Raw genomic sequence first — 20,435 nt, forward strand, 5'->3', positions numbered from 1 at the left:
TTTCATTCAATTACTTGTTTTAATGTGTTGTTCTAGCTTTATTAAGATGAGTCATATGCCAAGGAATTTACTCTTTAAAGTGTAGCTGAGGGGCTGGGGATGTAGCTCAGTAGGTAAAGTACTGGCCTGGCATGTGAAAAGCCAGCACCACAGAAATCCACCACCCGAATGGAGTGTGCCTATATAATCCCGGTACCAGGGAGATGGAGTTAGTGGCCAACCTGAGCTGTTTTGGCTAGATTAGGTTCACCTGGATTATCCAGACTATTTCCCCATCTTCCCCATCTCAGGGACCTTAACCTAAACCACATAAGCAAATTGAATCTTGCCATAATAAAGTATGTACCAACAGTTCCTAAGTAGGACCATTAACATCTTTGACAACTATTTTGCCTACAACCTGTATATTTCTTCAGCCAAGGGAATCTAAATTCAGTGGGATGTTTCCCTGGTAAGGACCAATACACAACTTGTATCTTTGTGTGTGCATACCAACCAGGGACAAAACCCTGAGCCTTACATGTACTAAGCACACATTCTACCATTTGTCATATTACTCCCTGTGCTGGCTAATGTTTTGTCAACTTGGTAAGCATCCAAGAGGAGAGGACCTTGATTGAACTGTTTAAAAGACAGGGTAACAGCCCCGGCTATCCTAGAACTCACACTGTAAACCACACTGGCCTTGAACTCGAAATCCTCCTGCCTTGAGTGCTGCGATTAATGATGTGCTCCACTTTTCCAGCTGAGAAAAGTCTAATGATTGATTGATGTAGATGGGCGACGCCACTCCCAGACAGGTGTTCCTGGATGTAGGGAAGGACTGAGCAGGGCAGTCCTTTCCTAAAGCTTTCCTTCATGGGTTCTGTTTCAGTCCCTGCCCTGAATGACTTCATAACCCATTCCACCTCCAAGATGCTTTTAACCAGTTTCCATAGCAACAGAAACCCCAAGGCATGCCCCCCAAGCCTCTGTATATATTTGATGATTCTAACTTAACCAAAAGGGGATGACTTCATATTTCTCTCCACTTATGCACTGGCTTTTAAGTTGTTTGAAGCCCCCACCCACTCTTTAGCAACTCCACAAACTTGATGTTCTGGGCACTAAGAGATTGTTACCAAGGTTCCCTGTCTTTCACACAGCTAAAACCTGAAGGTTTAGCTGACAAATGCAATGCTTTACTCAGTAGTTAAGCTTCCATTTGTCTCGGCCACAATTAAAAGGCATACAGATCCATCCTTGCACTTCCAAACAGTAACTTAAACCTAAAACCTTCAAACTCAGTAACTTTTAGAATTGTCCTGTGACAACTGTGCTTGGATACCTGCTGTCCGGACAGATCTCAAGGCAACCCCATTTATATATATCCTCTTCATCTGTCCCCATGGCACACAAGTCAGACTTGTGCAGCTTTTACAAACTCCTAAATCTGAACATGGCTTCCAGAAACTAGTGTTGCAGTTTTCTGCAGTAAACTTTTGTCTGACAATCCCTTCTACTCCTGCCCCCAGTGTAGTAAAGCTATACCGCCATATAATTAATGTTCATATTAAGAAAAGCGTAAGTACAGTGAGCTCATCCACTGTGCAAAGCGCTTGATCTAACTGGTACTTAGACCTCCATTTCATGTGAAAGATCACTGCTTTGAGACTGGCAATGCCATCAACCTAACATCCAAATCTGGAATGCTAGTGCTGAGGAGTGCAAGTTCTAGTTCCAGATCTATGGAGGGCTCTTGGATTTCAAGTACAGTACTGAAAAAATGGGTCTCTGAAATGCCACAGACTGATCTTAGGCTCTCACCATATGGGGGTGAAGGGTTATACGATTCAGCTTCTCATTTCTGAAAGTTATAGAAAATTCCACTCCACATGGTACATTTGCAGCCCCCCCCCCTTTTTTTGGTTTTTCGAGACAGGGTTTCTCTGTGTAGCCCTGGCTGTCCTGGAACTCACTCTGTAGACCAGGCTGGCCTCGAACTCAGAAATCCGCCTGCCTCTGCCTCCCAAGTGCTGGGATTAAAGGCGTGCGCCACCACTGCCCAGTGGATTTTCTAATTTTTAGTTTTCATACTGTATAAAGATCAAAAGCAACACAACCCATAGATATTCAGTATGGTTAGTACAGCTTATAAGAGTGGGTACAGAGAAATTAGAGCAAAAGGTGACATTAGCTATATTATGGAGAATGCATTGAGTATATAGAATCAATTGTTTTATAAGCAACCTAAGACAAATCAGGATATAGGAAATTAGTTTTTAAGAGAACAGATGGGAATATCTGAAGATCAGAGTAGATGTAACATGCAATTAAATAACTAAATCCTATGTTCATACACATGGAAATGACAAGTATCTAAAGGTAGCAGAATGTGTCATTAAGTTTGGTCCCCATTGATCTGTGATTTCCCTCAAACAATGGAGACCCAGGAATACTATTTAATAGTAGTACTGCTTGCCTAGCATGCATCAGGTCCTGGGTTAGATTTCTAGGGTTCCTTGTTCCCAAAAAACCTCCAGCAATTTGCTGGAAATTTAAAATTTCAAAAAATATCAAAAGCACCTGTGACGTACTTTGTAATACACATTAATGGAAAGAACTGGCCAAGTTCTTCTCTGCACCTAAATACTGAGTCATAAGTTATAGAGCTACCTTAATTCATTGCCTAAATAAATGTGTCTTAGTCAGGGTTTCTGTTCCTGCACAAAACATGACCAAGTAGCAAGTTGGGGAGGAATGAGTTTATTCAGCTTACACTTCCACATTGCTACAGGCCTGGAACTCAAGCAGGTCAGGAAGCAGGAACTGATACAGAGGCCATAGAGGGATGTTACTGGCTTGTTCAGCTTGCTTTCTTAGAACCCAGGACTACCAGCCCAGGGATGGCACCACCTACAATGAGCAGGACCCTCCCACCCTTAATCACTAATTGAGAAAATGCCTTACAGGTGGATCTCATGGAAGCATTTCCTCAAGGGAGGTTCCTTTCTCTGTTACTCTAGCTTGTGTCAAGTTGATACACAAAACCAGCCAGTACACTGTTCAAGACCTCTATAGTTTATTTGGCCTTCCTTTCCCTGACCTAACCACCCAATCCCTGGAAACTAACTTGGAATAGAAATTGCTGGCCTTAGTCTGTTTTCAAATGTTTTTTAGTTAAGGTCACCAAAGTTACAAAAATGGTTGTAACACACCTTAATCCAACCACTTGGGAGACACAGGCGAGTCTCTGAGGGTAAGGCAAACCAGCTAGCTCCAGGATATACTGAGACCCTACCACTAAAAGAGGGAATATGGGCTCAACTCTTATTATTCTGTTAAAAAAAAAAAAAAGACCATCAATTAAACAATTTTCAGTATAATACTTTATTTTCTATTAAATGAAAAACAAGAATATGTCAAGTTAAGTTAAAAGTCAAACCTTTACCCCTTCAAGAAAAAAAATACAAACTGTATGTGTGATACTTGTATAACAGGTCATATTTTACATTACACAATATAAACAAAATCACTAGTCTACATTCGTTGCTTGAAACTACACATGAACTACAGATTAAGTGAGAAATGGATTTACTTTTTTGGTGCAAATAAACATCTTGGAAAAACATACAGCATGCATTTTAAAACTGTATGCATAGGCTCTGACACAGTCCAGTCTTAATAGCCACCACCACCTCCTCTTCCTTGTCCAAAATAACCACCTCCATAACCCCTTCGCTGGAATCCTCCAGATCCTCTATAGCCTCCACCAGATCCCCGGTAGTCTCCACTGGAGCCTCTATAGTCTCCACCAAAGTTATTTCTGTAGCCTCCTTGGGAGCCTCCTCTATATCCTCCCCCCCCACCACCATAATTTCCACGGTAAGAATTGGGGCTCATACTATAACCCTCCCCACCACCATAGCCCCCTCCACCACCTCCATATCCTCCACTGCCGCCTCCATAACCACCACCACTACCACCTCCATAGCCACCACCTCCAACACCATAGCCTCCCCCACCACTTCCAAAGCCTCCACTACCCCCAAAGCCACCACCACCACCTCCTCTGCCACCACCAAATCCACCTCCTCCACTGAAGCCTCCTCCCCCACCACCACCAAACCCACCTCCGCCACTGCCAAACCCACCTCCACCACTACCAAAGCCTCCCCCACCACTATTAAAGCCTCCCCCAAAGCCTCCCCCACCACTTCCAAAGCCTCCTCCAAAGCCTCCGCTACCATACCCACCACCATATCCTCCACCACCATATCCTCCTCCACCATATCCCCTCCTATAGCCACCACTTCCATTATCGTATCGGGCCATCTTGGGAGGTCGTGGACCATCGCCATACCTAGGAAAAACAACAAATTACTTTAGCTGTGCTCTGTACACACTCAATTAAGAACCACAGTGAATGAAGTTTGGCCAAATAATGAGACCTGCGTGGTACAAACAGCACTTTTAATATTTTTCCATAGACCTCAAAGTTCCTCTAATTCATTAGTATTTTCCTATACAAATTTGAAAAATGTCTTTGGTGGAAACTCCTCAGAAACTGTACACACTCAAGACTACATGTCTTCACTTATTCATGTTAAGAAAGCCAGAAATAATAAAGTGTATCAATAGTTCAGTTATACTAAAATTAAAGGCAAATAACTTGATAAAGATCCAAGGATTTTTGGTTATTTGTACACTATTATAATCCTGAAGCCATGCTTAGAAGAATGCTAAGCATACTGACTTCATAATCAGTGTGTTTATAACTTCACAAATGACTAAAATTGAAATATTCAAAACTAATGAACATAAATGAGGAACATAAGCATACACTGTAAACATTGAAATTACTTATTTCTTAAAGACAGTCTAAAACACTTGACTTTTTTATTTGAGGAAGGAGTAATTAATAATGCATCTGAGAATCCAACACAGTGTGGAGGAAAAGGCCTCATCTAAGTCACATCATTTTCAGACTTTTACTATGTTCTACTTTTTAGGACTTTACTTCTATTATGGGAAATGTTGTACATCAATTAAAAGGAAAAAAAGGAAATAAATCCTTTAGTCAAATTACACTCCCAATTTAATGTAACCTAACATTTAAGTAGCAAGGACTCTACCAACTAGTTTTAATAATTCTAGGTCTGCAAAAGCTATAGACACATAAATTAGGTACTCACCTTACACTCCCAATCATAAGGTTGATACCAGCAGCTGAGGGCCTAGAAATCTGTCGGATTGTGTTCAGCATATGTTCATTTACAGGGTCCAACTGGCTGATAATATTTGGTTGTTTGGATACTTCAACAACCAGAGCTTCCATGGCTGCCCGAAGGGCTGTGATGCATGCTGCAGCTTCATGGGAAATTTGTAGTCTGATCCTAAAATGAAGGAAAACAAGACATAAAACTGAAAACATATACAGAAAGAGATGAATGAGTACTTGTCAAACTCCCTCCCATGTGTCAAAGTCGTGACACAAATTTAACTATTTTATTAGAATTAGACATGCCCCAAATCTAGGTAAATGTAACAGTAACATTCAGCATTTTAAAAACATCTCAAAAATGACCAGTCTTTAGTATAAAACTGTTTATGATATACCAGACTAACAACATCTCCATGGACTATTACTAAACACATTATTCTAAGAAATCTTTAATTCTAAAAATTCAGTTTGAAGATTACAATGGAAAGACCCTACCAGTCATCTATAAACACAATCTGCCCATCAGACTGGACTTTCTTGGAGGCAAAGAGTAGTAGTTGTAAAGGGGTCACTAAGGTCATGCCTTTAGCAGAGATGGCTCGGGTTCGAATCTGTAGATAGAGAAAATGTAAAATGTGACACAGTGGTAGGTAATTAGTCATATTACAACTCTGATCTTTCAGACTTCCCTAAACCTTACCTTCTCACCAAAAACAAAGAAAGGAGATGGGTACTTCATGTCTTGGCTGCTAAAAGGACAGTTCACAGATGACTTGTGGATAAGTGCATTACGCCCTTCAGTTGTAAGAATCTTTCTCTTTTCTTTATGATAGCATACATTGGGGTACACACCAAAAGCCAGCAGAGAGATAACAACATCCAAATTATTATCTGGGCCAGTGTTAGTAAACACTTGTGTCAATAAACAATCTGTTAAAAAAGTTAGAAAAATGGTTTGTAAAAATTAGGTAAGAAAAATAAATAGCATGACTCTTAAAGCCCTCTGACAACTTTCTTAGAACTTTCCCAACACAAAGTCTTTTGAGTAGGCTTTACAATCAAAGGTATCAGCTGTTCTTATTACTAGCAGAGCAGATAAAATGACAAACCAAGAAGTCACTGCAATGATGGCTGTTTTCAGCCAAGATATACCTTAGCAATATTTTCATTTCAAAATAAAAAACATGACAGCAATGTGCTTGACAGCCTCGGTATTAGGTTTGTGTGAATGATTCCAAGTGATTTAAGCTGTTTTCAGTTTTATTAGCAAAAAACAAGGGTAATAACTTCATCTTAAGATTATTAGAATCTTCTCAATATACAGAATTCTTTATCCCTTTCATTAGATTTTTTTAAAAAAAAGTAGTCGGTCAATTTACAAAAACATAACTACTTCAACTCAGTCTGTAACCTTTTAAAATTCTACTTTCTGGTACTAAGATATATATTCTGTTTCTGGTTAAGCCCACTCTCCTTCACAAAGCTTAATCTGAAGAGACAAACAACTTACTACTAAGAAATACAAAGTTGGATAAGTGTCTCACCCATTGTATAAAAAATATATGTTCAAATAGGTGAGAATTATAAAGAAATATTCTTTAGCCAGTGTACTTGTAGTTTAACACAACGGCTCACAAATTATCTTTTTGGGGGAGAGGATTTTTTTCTCTATTTGATTGAGAAAGGGTGTTACTCATTGAGGCTATCCTTTACCTTCTGGAAAACCAGAGTTAATCAGAATCTCTTTAAGCTGCACTTTGGCCTCCCAAGTCATTCTTAGTGTAGCCATATTGAGTCTCTTCTGCTCACAAAAACGTATTTCTGCTTCTTCTCCACTCATTCTAAAACAAAACAGAAAAAGCATTCATTTTCAAGGGCTCAGCAAGCTGAATTACAAACTCAAACAGCTCACTAAATTCTTACAGAATTGCTTTTAAACCCATACCTAGCATCATCCCAGGCTTGGAATACTGATAAAAGAGCCACATGATCAGAAAATCTGTTTCCAGCAAAATTCCGGTGTATGTACCCCAGGCGTTTTCCTTCACTGATAAAGGGCTCTGGAAAGCAGGTAGCAGCAGAGATGGTACAGACAGCATCTCCCACACTGAAACAAACAGTACAACAACAGTTAAGTCTTTTTACTAGAAGATGTTTAAATGTGGACAGTTGGCTACGATTCTGCATCTATCCCTGAACTCATCAGGGAAGAACTCTATCATAATAACTAGTATTTAGTATAAATGATTTTATAGTTTAGACTTTTTTCACTACCAGCCCATCTTGCCTTTATTAAACCCATTCTAAATCTTAACTATTAACAATAAAACAAAGAACTTACTAGAAAATACACCCCATTATCATCATTTTTCCAAAGCGAGGCTCAATGGGGAGTTTAGCCAGGATTCGTCCAAGAGGAGTCAACTCATCGTTGGCATCTAAAGCATCAAGTTCTGTGGGAAAATACTTACTTGTGAGTGATATCAATAAATACGATATTAGTGTTTAATTTTGTGTCAAGTCAAATATGAAGCCCGGAGCAAACAATTCAGTCAAAAAACAAAACAAAACAAAACAACAAAACAAAAACAAGCCCGGGAATATCCAACACAAAAGATGCTATAAAAGTTCCAGGGGGCTGGTGAGATGGCTCAGCAGTTAAGAGCACTGACTGCTCTTCCAGAGGTCACAAGTTGAAACCCCAGCAACCACATGGTGGCTCACAACCATCTATAATGAGATCTGATGCCCTCTTGTGGGTGTCTGAAGAGATCGAAAGTGTACTTACAAGAGGGGCTGGAGCAAGAAGGGGGGGGGGAGAATTGAGACTTGAATTAAAATAATCTATTCTTAAAAAGTATGTTCTATGCAAACTGGGACTATAGCTATTGATACAGTAGCAGTAGTAGCATTAAGTACCCACATATGCGGTAGAAGCAGGGGAATACCAGATTCCAACTTCAATGCAGAACCATCTGAACTCAATGCCTTATTTTTTAGACCACATCACTTTTATAACAAATTTGAGATTTAAAAACAAAAAACCCTTCAAAGCTCTAAGAATACATTTAAAATATAAATACAGGCAAGGAATAATCCATATTCTGGTTAGCATTCTCTATTTCCTTAAATATTTACTAAATGAGACCCACTTATGCCCCTTCATCCATCAAGTTCCTCGTGGAAATTGTGGTGCATAGCTACATAATGTCTTACTAATACAGCTCCCTTACCCAGTCTATATCTGATTCACTCATTAAATAGGATTTGTCAGGTAAAGACAGACTAAGAAAAAAATAGCACTTACCTCTTAGAGTATGCTCTGCTTCAATTACAGCATCCAAAGGAGGAGGTTCAATTGCCTTTGCAAGGAATTGGCCAATTCCTCCTAGACGCAGGAGTTTTATGCTCAGAGCAATTTCATGCAATGGTGTTCTAAACATCTCTGGTGTCATGTGGGTCTCTAGTCTAAAATTTAGAAGTAGAAAATTCAACAATGACAACTTAACAAAAATCTTTGCATATAAAAACTGGGTAAATAGTGGCCCTTTCATGGTCTATACCACACAACTTTTCCTACTCACTATAAAACTAGACAAGTTGACTGAAAACTGGCTTCTGACTTTACTTTCACAGCTAGGATGTCTTTTTACCTGATAAGTAAGGGAGGACGGAAAGTTAATCACTTCTAATCATGGCCACTATTGATCCTGCCTATTAAGCATGGACCAAAAAAATGGCGCCAAGTTCAGCAAAAGGCAAGCCATAATACAAACCAAGCCATAATTCCCAACAGGTCCCAGTGCCAACCCTTGTGGGAACAAAAAAATTGTATTAATACTATTTCCTGGAAAGTTATGAACAAGTGCTGTTATGAGCATATCATGGTTAACTTAATTTTCAGACCAATCTGACAAGTCTCACATTATCTAAACTCAATTCACTCATTACTTGAATTCAATTCTATAGGACAACTAGAAACCTTAAAAAAATTTCAGAAGTGTTTCTAATAAAAATGAGGACTCATTGGAACTGTTGGCAGATGAGATTCTAACAGTAACACCTTAAAGTTTACAAAAACAATTTACCAATATATACTACTTCTCATACCAGGGACAAACCAGTCAACATTGAAGCTGAACTAAATTAAAAGCCTCAAGAATTAGTGGGTGATTTTACTGTAAAGAACACCCAACTATGGCTGCTTCAATTCCAAGGACAATCAAATGTTTTCTTTCGTTGGTGATGTTGTGTTTTGAGACAGGGTTTTCCTGTACAGTCCTGGCTGGCCTTGAACGCTAAGATTTGCCACAGGTTCATGGTGAGAGCCTATAAAGCCCAAGCTAAGTCTCAAAGGCAAAGGAATAGAAAATTTTAAAGGTGTAGTTCTCAAAAGGTTTGCTGTCCAGTATCATCAGTAATTCCAAATTGATAAAGCAATGGAACTAACTAATGTCCACAAATCTTTTCATTACATAAGCTAACAATGGCAACTTCTGATTTCTTATTAATTTTACTTATATAGAACTCTATTTTTCAAGTGAGATCTATTAAATAGACCTTACTAAGAGCTCTAAGATATGTATGTAGTTCATGGAGATAGTGGGAATGCATGCAAGTTGTGTAAGAGATGAAGAAAAATTCCATCTTTACTTAAAAAACCAACAACCTGTGATCTCACTGAACCATCAAGATGGCTTAATGGAAAGAACCCAAATGACAGCGTTCCCTATGCTGTTCACTGACCTGTATATACAGACAACCCCAATAAACCAACATAATTTATTTAAAAATTTACCTGTCAAAACGAGCTCGACTACAAAGGTGGAAACAGAACCCAGGTCGTACACGGCCAGCTCGCCCTTTCCTCTGCTCAAGGTTTGTTTTTGATGCCCATACAGTAGCATAGTTGGTCATATTGTTGTGAGCAGTAAATAGTTTCACTTTTTGTCTAAGAAAAAGTAGTTATTGAAGACAGTATAAGTAATAAATCAGTAATGACTTCATATTATTTTTGTTGCCGCACGATTCAAAGATATCCCAACATTATAGCACTTACACTAAGCAAAAATGACATACTGGAATTGGAGATAGCACGATCCTAGATGTTCTCTAGTCAGCCAGAAAGTTCCAAGCTTAGTGAATGACTATCTCAGAAAATATGCTGACATGGATGTGAACATACAAAACAGAATATATCCCAATAGCTACTTACAATGATTTACATGCATTCACAGCTTACTAAATTTCAAAGACCAGCCTAGTGGTGCAAGCTTATAGACCAAGCTCTTAGTAGGCTGAGGCAACAGGATCACAAACTACAACAGCCTTTGTAATCTACAGATTGACTTCTAGGACAGACTGTTTCAACCTTGACACTGTCTTATGTCCTTACTCTATCCCACTAAAACTGTAAGCTTAAAAACAAAATAAACCCAGTTGGCTCATGCCTTTAATCCCAGCACTTGGGAGGGAGAGGCAGAGGCAGGCGGATTTCTGAGTTCAAGGCCAACCTGGTCTACAGAGTGAGTTCCAGGAAAGCCAGGGCTATACTGAGAAATCCTGTCTTGAAAAACAAAAACAAAACAAGCAAAAAAAAAAAAAAAAAAAAAAAAAAAGAAAACCCAAAATTTTTTTTTTTCAACTTTTTTTTTTTTTTTATATATCAACAAGGGGGGATTTAATTGGCATATGAGGACTAGTTTTTTTCCGGGGCCCCGGGTGGGTGGGTGGAAGGAATCGAGTTCAAATCAGACAAGAGCAATAGATCCCAGGACCACTTAAAATTCACAAATAAACTTAAAAATAGCTATAGGTACTTACTATTACTACTACGTGACTCAGATTAAAACAATGCTAGTCACTGTTGTATAAACAGTTTTTAGCGAATCAAATTCCATCAACACATTCTAAATACTAGTATTCAGAAAATGTGTACAACAAATAGCTATAACCAGACTTTCTTTATTGTCCCCTCTATAGCATTTCTGTGCATTCATTTTACCTACAGACAATGCCAAGGCTCAGCTCACATAGGTTTGTTTAAGTCCGTTAACTCCAGGCTGAGTTGTACTACATAATCAAGGCTAGCAGATCTCACAACACCAGGTTGTAGGGTTTTATCTTCTGAAAACAGTGCCCACAAGTCAACTGTCTAAGTAATGATTATATTTATACAACAAATAGCATGAAAAGTTCAGTGAACAAACAACCAATGGGATGAGCAAATAAAAGATCCTATGATAATGAGAAGCTAGAAGTAAATTCTGGCTCTCTACTAAACCTGATAAATATTTATAAATCTAAAATCAGTACATACAAACACATGGTATCTGTATGGGTATAAAAAAGCAAAATGTGACAAGGAAATTTAAAAATTAGGTGTGATAGTATAAAACTATGTGAAACTCTAGTATTTGAACATGAAAAAAAAAATTTTTTTTTTTTGTTCTTCGAGACAGGGTTTCTCTGTGTAGTCCTGGCTGTCCTGGAACTCAGAAATCTGCCTGCCTCTGCCTCCCAAGTGCTGGGATTAAAGAAGTCCACCACCACCCGGTGAACATGAAAAATCTTAAGAAGAGCTACCTCAAAAGAAATACAATTAGGGGCTGAAGAAATAGCTTAGTGGTTAAAACTAATTGCTATCTTACAGAAGACATGGGTGTTGGGAACCATGAACACAATCAGTGGACAGACATATATGCAGGCAAAACACTGATACACATCTTACTAAAAAGAAAATAAAGTGTTGGGAACTTACTTGCAGGAGTCAATGACGTAAACAACATCATTTATGGTAATGCTTGTTTCAGCAATGTTTGTGGACAAAATAACCTGCAAAAAAAACAGTATAAACTTTCACTATAAACTTTCTGCTCATGAATAAATCACCAGAGAATCATTCAACCCACTTAATACAGTAACAGGATTTAAAAAAAAAAATCAATCAACCAAATATAGAAAGAGAAGACTTTTTTCTATTTAATTTTTAGCATTTTCCTACCTTTGTTACTCCATCTGGTACTGGATCAAACACTTTGCGCTGTTCCTCCCGAGGAATCTGAGAATGGAGAGGTAGAATCTGATAACGGTGACTTCCTACAATACACAAAGGTTAAGAACAAAATCTAAGCAAATTTAAAACAAATGTTCTCCATTACAAACTTTCAGACACATCAGCCAGGACAAAAGCAGAAATACTCAAAGGCAATCTAAAACAAGAATACTCATACCGAAATGAGAATTATTTTCTAAATGCTTTTGCATAGTATAAATCAAGTTCCAGCCAGGTAAAAATACCAACACAGCTCCAGGAACATTAAGGGTTTCGATGTATTTAAGGAGCGCTTCAATAAGTTCAAAAGGAGTTTCCTTTTCATTCAACTGAGACATGCTCAACTTTGTTTCTGGCCCATATTCGTCACCACATATTAGATTGCAATTTGCCTGCAAGAAAAAGTAACATGATTTATTTGCCATAATTACTACAGCTCTTATACTTCTTACTTTTTCTACACAAGTGACATCTAACATTACCGTTTAAGGTAGATAGTCATATATTGTCATTAAGAGATTGACTTTAGTTCTGAACTAGAGATAGTCAACATGTAAACACCTATATTCAGTTACTTCCATCCGTGTCAGGTAAGGCTCACAACTGCCTATAACACCGGAATCTCAGGTACCGACACCTGTTTCTGTGCCGATAGAAGCACCTGAACATGTAAGTCTACAGAGAAAAAAACCTGATTATCTATGAATAGAGACGGAATCTATAATAAAAATATCCTATTTTCCTGAGGATGTAGCTAAAATTCAACTTCAAACTTTTATATTTGATTTTGTAATGCTTCTACCAATTATCTTCTAAATATTTTTGGGAATGTTCATTACAATAAACTATGACCAGTCATAATTATCTACATTGACATTGCACTTTTTATAACCCAGTCTGGCTTTGAACGTGTAAAATTACTTGGTGATCTTCAAGTATTTATCCTTTGGAAAACTAGCTGTCTTCAAACAGTTGTTAGCAGAGAATGACCTAGAACTACATATCCACCTCAACCATACCTAGAAATTTCACATTTTATAAAAACTCAAACTCAGTCTGGCTGTCATGATACAGACCTGGTGATACAGCTATGTAGGAGGCTAAAGGAGCAACTTGTTCAAAGAGGCTGAAACTGAAACCCTGTCTCAGCTCAAGAAGTAAACAGCAAGGAGAATGAACAATATACAGGTAAAAGCACTTGCCACACAAGCCTGACAATTTGACTTTGCTCCCCAGAACAGAGGCAAAGGAGAACATACTCCTTTCAAAACTGTTTTCTGATGTCTCCCCCTCGTAAATATCTCAAATAAATATGAATATAAGACTCTCCTTTAAATGAACAAATTTTAAAAGTTTTAAAAGTTAGTAATGTGCTTGCATTAAGTCCTGGGTTCAAATAAAATAATATCCAACATGAAGAGTCCTGAACTGAAATCCAAGGATTCCACGTAAATGTGATGAAAAAAAACTGTAGACTAACAATTTTCCATGTACTCTGACACACGGAAACACAGCACAAAGACTATATATATAACCTCAACAGCCTCATCACTGACCCTGAAATTATTAAGAACCCTGCAATGTCAATTACTCCTGTTGTGCTTCAACTTAAACCACTGTTTTCCATCAGATATTCTCCTCACTGGAAGTCCTCAGTCCTGTGGGAATAAAGAGAGCTCACTCACATCATCATCTTCACCACCGTCATCCTCTTTATCCTTCTTCTTCTTGTCTTTTGGAGGAGGGATGAATTGGGTCATCTGAATGCAGTCTTCCAGAAAATATTCTGTCAGGGACAATCAAGTTAGTTAAGTACACGATAATTTACAAATGATGCAGCTATAAATTCACTTGCTAATCCACAGTTCAAACTACTTTAATCTCTAACAACTTGAGTCTTCACAAATTACAGCAGTGAAATTTCATAATTAAATTTCAACAATAGAAACTAAGTATGCACCCTTGGATCCTGGATAAAACTAAGGTAATTCATGAATATATTCTTACAAAAATAGCTGAGATTTCCTGTCATACTCCACCAGGATTGGATTTCAATGCACAGACTAGAAGAACGTATCAGAAATTCTAAAAAGCCAAGCAATGTCTACTCTACTTTTCACCAAACCTGAGCTCACTCATAAGCCAGCAAATCCTAGAGATCCTCACCCCAGCACTCCAGCCCCAGGACTACAAGCCATGTGTCACACAAATTCAGGACCCTGTGCTTACACAGCACACACTGAATGAGGTATTTTTCAACTGAAAATGCCTCTTACACAAAACGTGTTTCCTACCTATCACACCCACACAAAATTTACCTTGAACTGGGAAAGTCCTTCCATAAACTTCAATGATGGGACAATTGAAGAAATATTCACAAAACATGGTGGTATCAATAGTTGCAGACATAAGAACAATGCGGACTTCAGGATAAGCCAGAACCACATCTCGCAGTACTACCAAAAGGAAGTCAGTCTATTGAAATAAAATCAATAAAAAGTACAACAGAGATTTATAACACATTTCCATTTTGAGATAGGATGTTCTAAGTCCACTACAGCCACATTTGACTTTAAACTTGTGAATCTCCTGCCTATATATTCCAAGGGCTGGGCATGCAAGCACGTACTACCATTTCTAGTTTTATGTGCTACTGGGAAATCAAACTCAGGCTTCTGTGTATCCAAGGTAAGCATTCTATCAACTGACCTTCAGCACCAGCCCTTCACTTGTTTTTGTGTATATGTGCATCCTTAAGGGAAAAAAAAATCTTAAGGTATATACATAATTTATAAATTTTACAGTAAATTAAGTTTAATTGTACAACACAACTTTCATTAGAAACATGATAAAAATTAGACCTAACAGCTGTCAAAACAAAAGTTTAAAATGTCTGCTAAACCACCATCCTCAATTATACTTCTAGTTCTTTCTTATATAAGCTTTGTATATACACCACACTTGTAAGTAAAGAGTTTGAACACAACTACCTAGGGACAAGGTATAAATGAAGCTATTCTCTAAAACAGTGAAGTTATTAAGTGAAAATTCCACTGCTAGAATTGATCATTTAGCTAAATGATAGGGCATCTGCTTAATTGCAGGGAAAGATTTGATACCCATACATCTTTAAAACACATACATCCAATAGTACTAAAAGGTGTGCACATATTTCCTACTTAAGATTTTCAAGACCATGTAAATCCTATTTGTAAAGCAAAATGTGCTACCAGTGTATGCCTTGCATACAGAAAAGCATGTCAGAATTGTTATTATAATAGCTGCCTAGCGACAGCTTCAATGTCCCAACTATATATATATTATATATTATATATACATTAGAGACCACACTTGATTTTAATCTGTAACTAGGGACATAAAACACTGTTATAGCCAGGTGATGGTGGCAAAGCCTTTATTTAATACCAGCACTCCAGGAGGTAGAGGCAGGTGGATCTGAGTTTTAAATAAATTAAATGTTACTAAAATGCAAATGCAAAAAACACTAATAAATTAAAAGTTGTTTTACAGCCAGGCAGCGGTGGCACACATTTTTAATCTCAACACTTGGGAGGCAGAGACAGGCGGATTTCTGAGTTTGGGACCAACCTGGTCTACAGAGTGAGTTCCAGGACAGCCAGGCTATACAGAGAAACCCTGTCTCAAAAACAAACAAACAAACAAACAAACAAACACCCCCAAAATAAAAGTTGTTTTACATTGTCAAAGTTCAAATGCCAGAACTGAAAATTGGTTTACTAAGCAACCAAGAGTAAGAATGGGAAATAATTCAAATTTTCTTCTCGTTTTCCATGACTATCACTAGCATCTGAAATGAGCTATCAATAACCACCACCATTTTTGCTAAAAGCACAGATTTTATAACAAAGGAAAACCAGATACTCAAGTCATAAATCATTACTAGCTCAGTTACTAAGTTATGAAGAAACTCTTACTTATCAGAATGAATACCTATTAACTAACTGATGGTTCTCTAAGTTAGCATTTATCAGTAAGAGAAAGGAAGAAAGCAATGATTTGATTTCTCCAGTTGGAGTAAAAAGTCATGCATTGGTTACTTACATTAATATCTCTTTCATGAATTTCATCCACAATAACATGACTGATTCCTCGAATGCCTGCTTCTAGTTTTCTTAGCAGCACACCTTGGGAGGAAAAAGAAACAAACAAAACAAGTTAGGTTGCTTTGTTACAGAGTCAAAAAAGCAACAAACCAACCGTTTAGTTGATGGTTGGTGGCTCTTTTGCCCTCAAGGTCATCATGGTGTAGAAAGGATCAGATAAACAAGGCTACATGGAGAAATTGTATCTCAAAACAACCAAGGAAGCAAAGTCCTACATAAGTGACTCTGCTTTAACACAAGCAGTGCACTGTATAGAAAAGGTCTTGCTTGAATAACTAACATACAAGTAGAAACATCTTGGTTTTTGTTTACTTTTTGAGAGGGTTTCTCTGTACAGCCATGACTGTCCTGGAAGGCACTCTGTAAACCAGTCAGGCCTTCAACTCACTTGTCTCTACCTCCAGAGCCCTCGAATTGAAATGTACACCACCAAACCAACAGCTTTCTGTAGTTGTCTTTCAAAAAAGTTGACAACAAACTGCAAATGAAAATAAACCACTGACCTACAGTACAAAACATTATACTGGCATGAGGGCGTGGAAGTATAGACTCAAATCGGACGCTATAGCCACAGCTTTTTCCAGGTTCTTCTCCTCTCTCATAAGCAACTCGCTCAGCCACTGCAACTGCACTGATCCTTCTGGGCTAAAACAGAACACAAATATCATGTGAAATTACAAAATTAGTTACTTAATAGTGTTTGTGTGATATGAATAAAGGTTTTTTAAACAGTCTGATTATATAGTCCAATCTCATAGTTCAGTAACAGCGAAATGATAGAAATGACCATCAAGTTTGAAATTTTAATAAAAGAATAAATATATAACTATTTCCATTATACACATATCTGCTTTATTTTCAGGTAAGAGTAACTAACTGCCTCTAATTTCTAGTTCATGGCTTTAAAAATGATTAAGAGGAAAGGCACAAACCTACAAGGAACTGTTTAAAAATGCTATTCTTAATTTGAGGTTGAGCCAAAAGATCGTTCACTTAACTGTCCTCAAGGACCCACTTTTTTAAGTTAGCTGTCAACAAAAATGATAGGTTTAACCATATGTACCTTGAGAATGTTAAGAAACTTTAAATCATGCTGCTAAAAATCCCTTTGTTTCACATATCTTCCCTACAGTAACCATAACTATACAGTCAAGATTGATCAGCCCCTTAACAATCTACTTAAAATTCTGATCATTCTAACAGATTCTTCTCCTAAGATGTTCCAGTCCAACATTTTTGAATGTATTTAAATAATGATCTATAAATGAGCATGCTCAAAAATGTCCACCTTGCACATACAGTTCATAAGGAAAGGGGGTGGGAGTGATATTCAGTGATCTTATTGCCAAGTCATAAATGGGGTTTGTCCAGGGTTACAACAGTTTAACCTGATAATCAATACCCCTAATAGCTACTGTTCCCCACCCAACTCCTGAGCCTCTTAACAAGTTCTTATAGGGTGTTTACATATTTAAATTTTTAAGGAACCTAAAGCAGGCCAATGTCTATAAATCCAAATACATGGGATTCAAGTTCAGAGGCTGCAGAGGATAAATTCAAAGCCACTACAGCCAACTTTATGAAATCTTCCTTTGAAATTAAAAAAAAAAAAAAAGTTGACTAGAGAGGTGGCTCAGTGGTTAAGAGCACTGACTGCTCTTCCAGAGGTCCTGAGTTCAATTCCCAGCAACCAAACGGTAGTTCACAATGACCTGTAATGGGGTTTGATGCCCTGTTCTGGTGTGTCTGGTTTTACTCACATATATAAACTTAATTTTTTTTAAAAAAAAGTGAATGCTACAGCTCAGTGGTTAAGGGTATATGTCTAGCATGTTCAAAGCTTTAGGTCAAATCCCCAAGGGAAGGTGGGGAGGAGAGTATGTGTTGTAACACTCTGGAAAACTTACTTGACTACAGCATCTCAAACAATTGCCAGAATTCTGTAAACCCATAGATAAACTCATACAATGACTTACCTGAGTCACGACAATATTGCACTCGGCTGCTCTGTCATTCTGGATAAAGTCGTCCAAAATGTACTGTGGAACTTGTGTGGTTTTACCACAACCAGTAGCCCCTCGGATAATCACAACTGAATTTTGACTAATGGCTTCCAGAATTTCAGCTTCAAATTTCTTCACAGGAAGCAACTCTCTCTCTTGTAACACCTGGTTCAGCAAAGTTAAGTCATATAAATCATTTCCATAAAAAAGCATCTCATGCTTTCTGATGGTTTTAGTACTTGAAATGTTTCAGAGAATGAAAAAAATATCTAATAAAACTGATCCCCACTAAAATTTCTAAAGAATGTATACCCCAGTTCATTCTTAGGTCTCCATAAACATTATAAAACTATTTTCCATCTTGTAATGACTTGCTAAAAAAAAAAAAAAATGTTATAACTTTACATTTGCTGAAAGGATCCAAAACACTTAATATTCAATAACCAAGAAATACCATAGTACAATTCACTGATAGGTCCTGAATAGCCACTATCATAGTTACTATAATTAGCAATTTGGTACAAATCTGCCATTCAATCTAAATCTAACTACAATGTATTTAAGCACTAAACAAATTATGTGTAAGTTCTTCAACACTCACACTTTGTAAATTATGATCCTGTTCCATCTGGTATGTTAATTCATTCTTAAGGTCCATGCTTATTTGTTCTGTAGAAGCCTGTACAAAGAAAACATTCGAACAAAATCTATTAACTCTGACATAAAGAAAGATACAAAGGAAAATAGAGAACTGATCTTAGAACCCATATTGTACTTACATAAGCGAGGGGCCCCTCATCAATGTTGCTACTTGTCCAAGGATTCCAGTTGGACTGTGGAGGTGACCAAGGAACCACTCCCACTGCATTTTGCCTCTGAGATGGTTCAAAATGAGCCAATTTCCCAATGTTAAGTATAACGGGCATAGAAGGATCAACGGGCTATTAAAAAACACCAAAAATAAGTAAAAATGAGGTATGCTCCTAAGAAAAGAATTTAAAACAAGGTAAACTACAAAGCTTAGTTTATATGCTTACTGGGGGCACAATTTCAAGATCTAGCTCTTGAACCACATTTTGTAGCTGAAGCTCCAAATCTGGAGAGAGGAAAACTTTGTAAGGCTCCACCTACAAAGAAGGAGTAAAGAAAATCAATATATCCACTAATATAATTTAAAACTACTAATTTCACCTTAACTAATATATAGCTGACATTAGGGGTATTATTGATTGCCAGAAACCAACAACTCTTTAAGTGAGAATTTCATCAATGACTCACTTAATGGCCACTATAACCACAAGTTCTTCATAGAGTACTGACTTTAATTTCTTCATTACTAAGTTTTGAGCTCAGAATATAGCTCAGAAGTAAAGCATTATTTGTCTGGCATTTAAAAGCCCTATTTCCACCCCCATTCTAACGCTCCTGTTCCACCGCATTCCTCAAACTATAAATTCAATTCCTTTAGCCAAATACTATGTTTATGCCTAAGAACTTACTCTCTCGCCTTCTTTCTTCTTTGTAAGACCAGAGTAAGCTTCAATCACTCCAAGATGATAGAGCTGTCGTACAAGTGAGAGGGCACATGACTGTGCTGCTAATTTCTTATTTGATCCATGTTCACGTGCAAAAATCCCTATAAAGATTACCGAAGACAGAAATAAGCTGTGTAAAGAACCATCAGAAACAACTATTTATGCACTAAAGAACCACTGATACAAATTATAGCATAGATCTCATTCTATTCATTAACCAAATGCAATCTACAACCTAGTAACTAATCGTTTTGATAAAGATTGGCACAAAATTGTTATTTTTTAAAAAAGATATATTTATTGTGTATACATGTAGGCCAAGAAAGAGGGTACCAGCCAGGCAGTGGTGGCACATGCCTTTAATCCCAGCACTTGGGAGGCAGAGACAGGCAGATTTCTGAGTTCAAGGCCAGCCGTTCAAGGCCAGCCTGGTCTACAGTGAGTTCCAGGACAGCCAGGACTATACAGAGAAACCCTGTCTCGAAAAACCAAAAA

At 37.6% G+C, this 20,435-nt stretch overlaps 1 protein-coding gene across 1 annotated transcript in view; it reads right to left on the reverse strand.

Annotated features, from left to right (window-relative positions):
- Positions 1–3,345: 3,345 nt before the first annotated feature.
- The window catches only part of Dhx9 (DExH-box helicase 9), a 33,938-nt gene continuing 16,848 nt past the window's right edge, over positions 3,346–20,435 (reverse strand). The window contains exons 8-28 of the mRNA XM_028775773.1: positions 19,905–20,041; positions 19,443–19,532; positions 19,185–19,346; positions 19,007–19,084; positions 18,379–18,570; positions 16,906–17,047; positions 16,341–16,423; positions 14,576–14,732; positions 13,943–14,043; positions 12,436–12,649; positions 12,207–12,301; positions 11,964–12,037; positions 10,002–10,154; positions 8,511–8,671; positions 7,545–7,656; positions 7,149–7,310; positions 6,917–7,044; positions 5,904–6,133; positions 5,699–5,814; positions 5,175–5,375; positions 3,346–4,342 (exon numbers count right to left, since the gene is read on the reverse strand). Coding sequence (XP_028631606.1) covers positions 3,661–4,342; positions 5,175–5,375; positions 5,699–5,814; positions 5,904–6,133; positions 6,917–7,044; positions 7,149–7,310; positions 7,545–7,656; positions 8,511–8,671; positions 10,002–10,154; positions 11,964–12,037; positions 12,207–12,301; positions 12,436–12,649; positions 13,943–14,043; positions 14,576–14,732; positions 16,341–16,423; positions 16,906–17,047; positions 18,379–18,570; positions 19,007–19,084; positions 19,185–19,346; positions 19,443–19,532; positions 19,905–20,041 — 3,470 coding nt within the window. The 3' untranslated portion in view covers positions 3,346–3,660. The remainder of the gene's footprint in view (positions 4,343–5,174; positions 5,376–5,698; positions 5,815–5,903; positions 6,134–6,916; positions 7,045–7,148; positions 7,311–7,544; positions 7,657–8,510; positions 8,672–10,001; positions 10,155–11,963; positions 12,038–12,206; positions 12,302–12,435; positions 12,650–13,942; positions 14,044–14,575; positions 14,733–16,340; positions 16,424–16,905; positions 17,048–18,378; positions 18,571–19,006; positions 19,085–19,184; positions 19,347–19,442; positions 19,533–19,904; positions 20,042–20,435) is intronic.

This window comes from Grammomys surdaster, unplaced genomic scaffold (assembly GCF_004785775.1).
Source record: "Grammomys surdaster isolate TR1022 unplaced genomic scaffold, NIH_TR_1.0 259, whole genome shotgun sequence".
Classification (NCBI taxonomy): Eukaryota; Metazoa; Chordata; class Mammalia; order Rodentia; family Muridae; genus Grammomys; species Grammomys surdaster.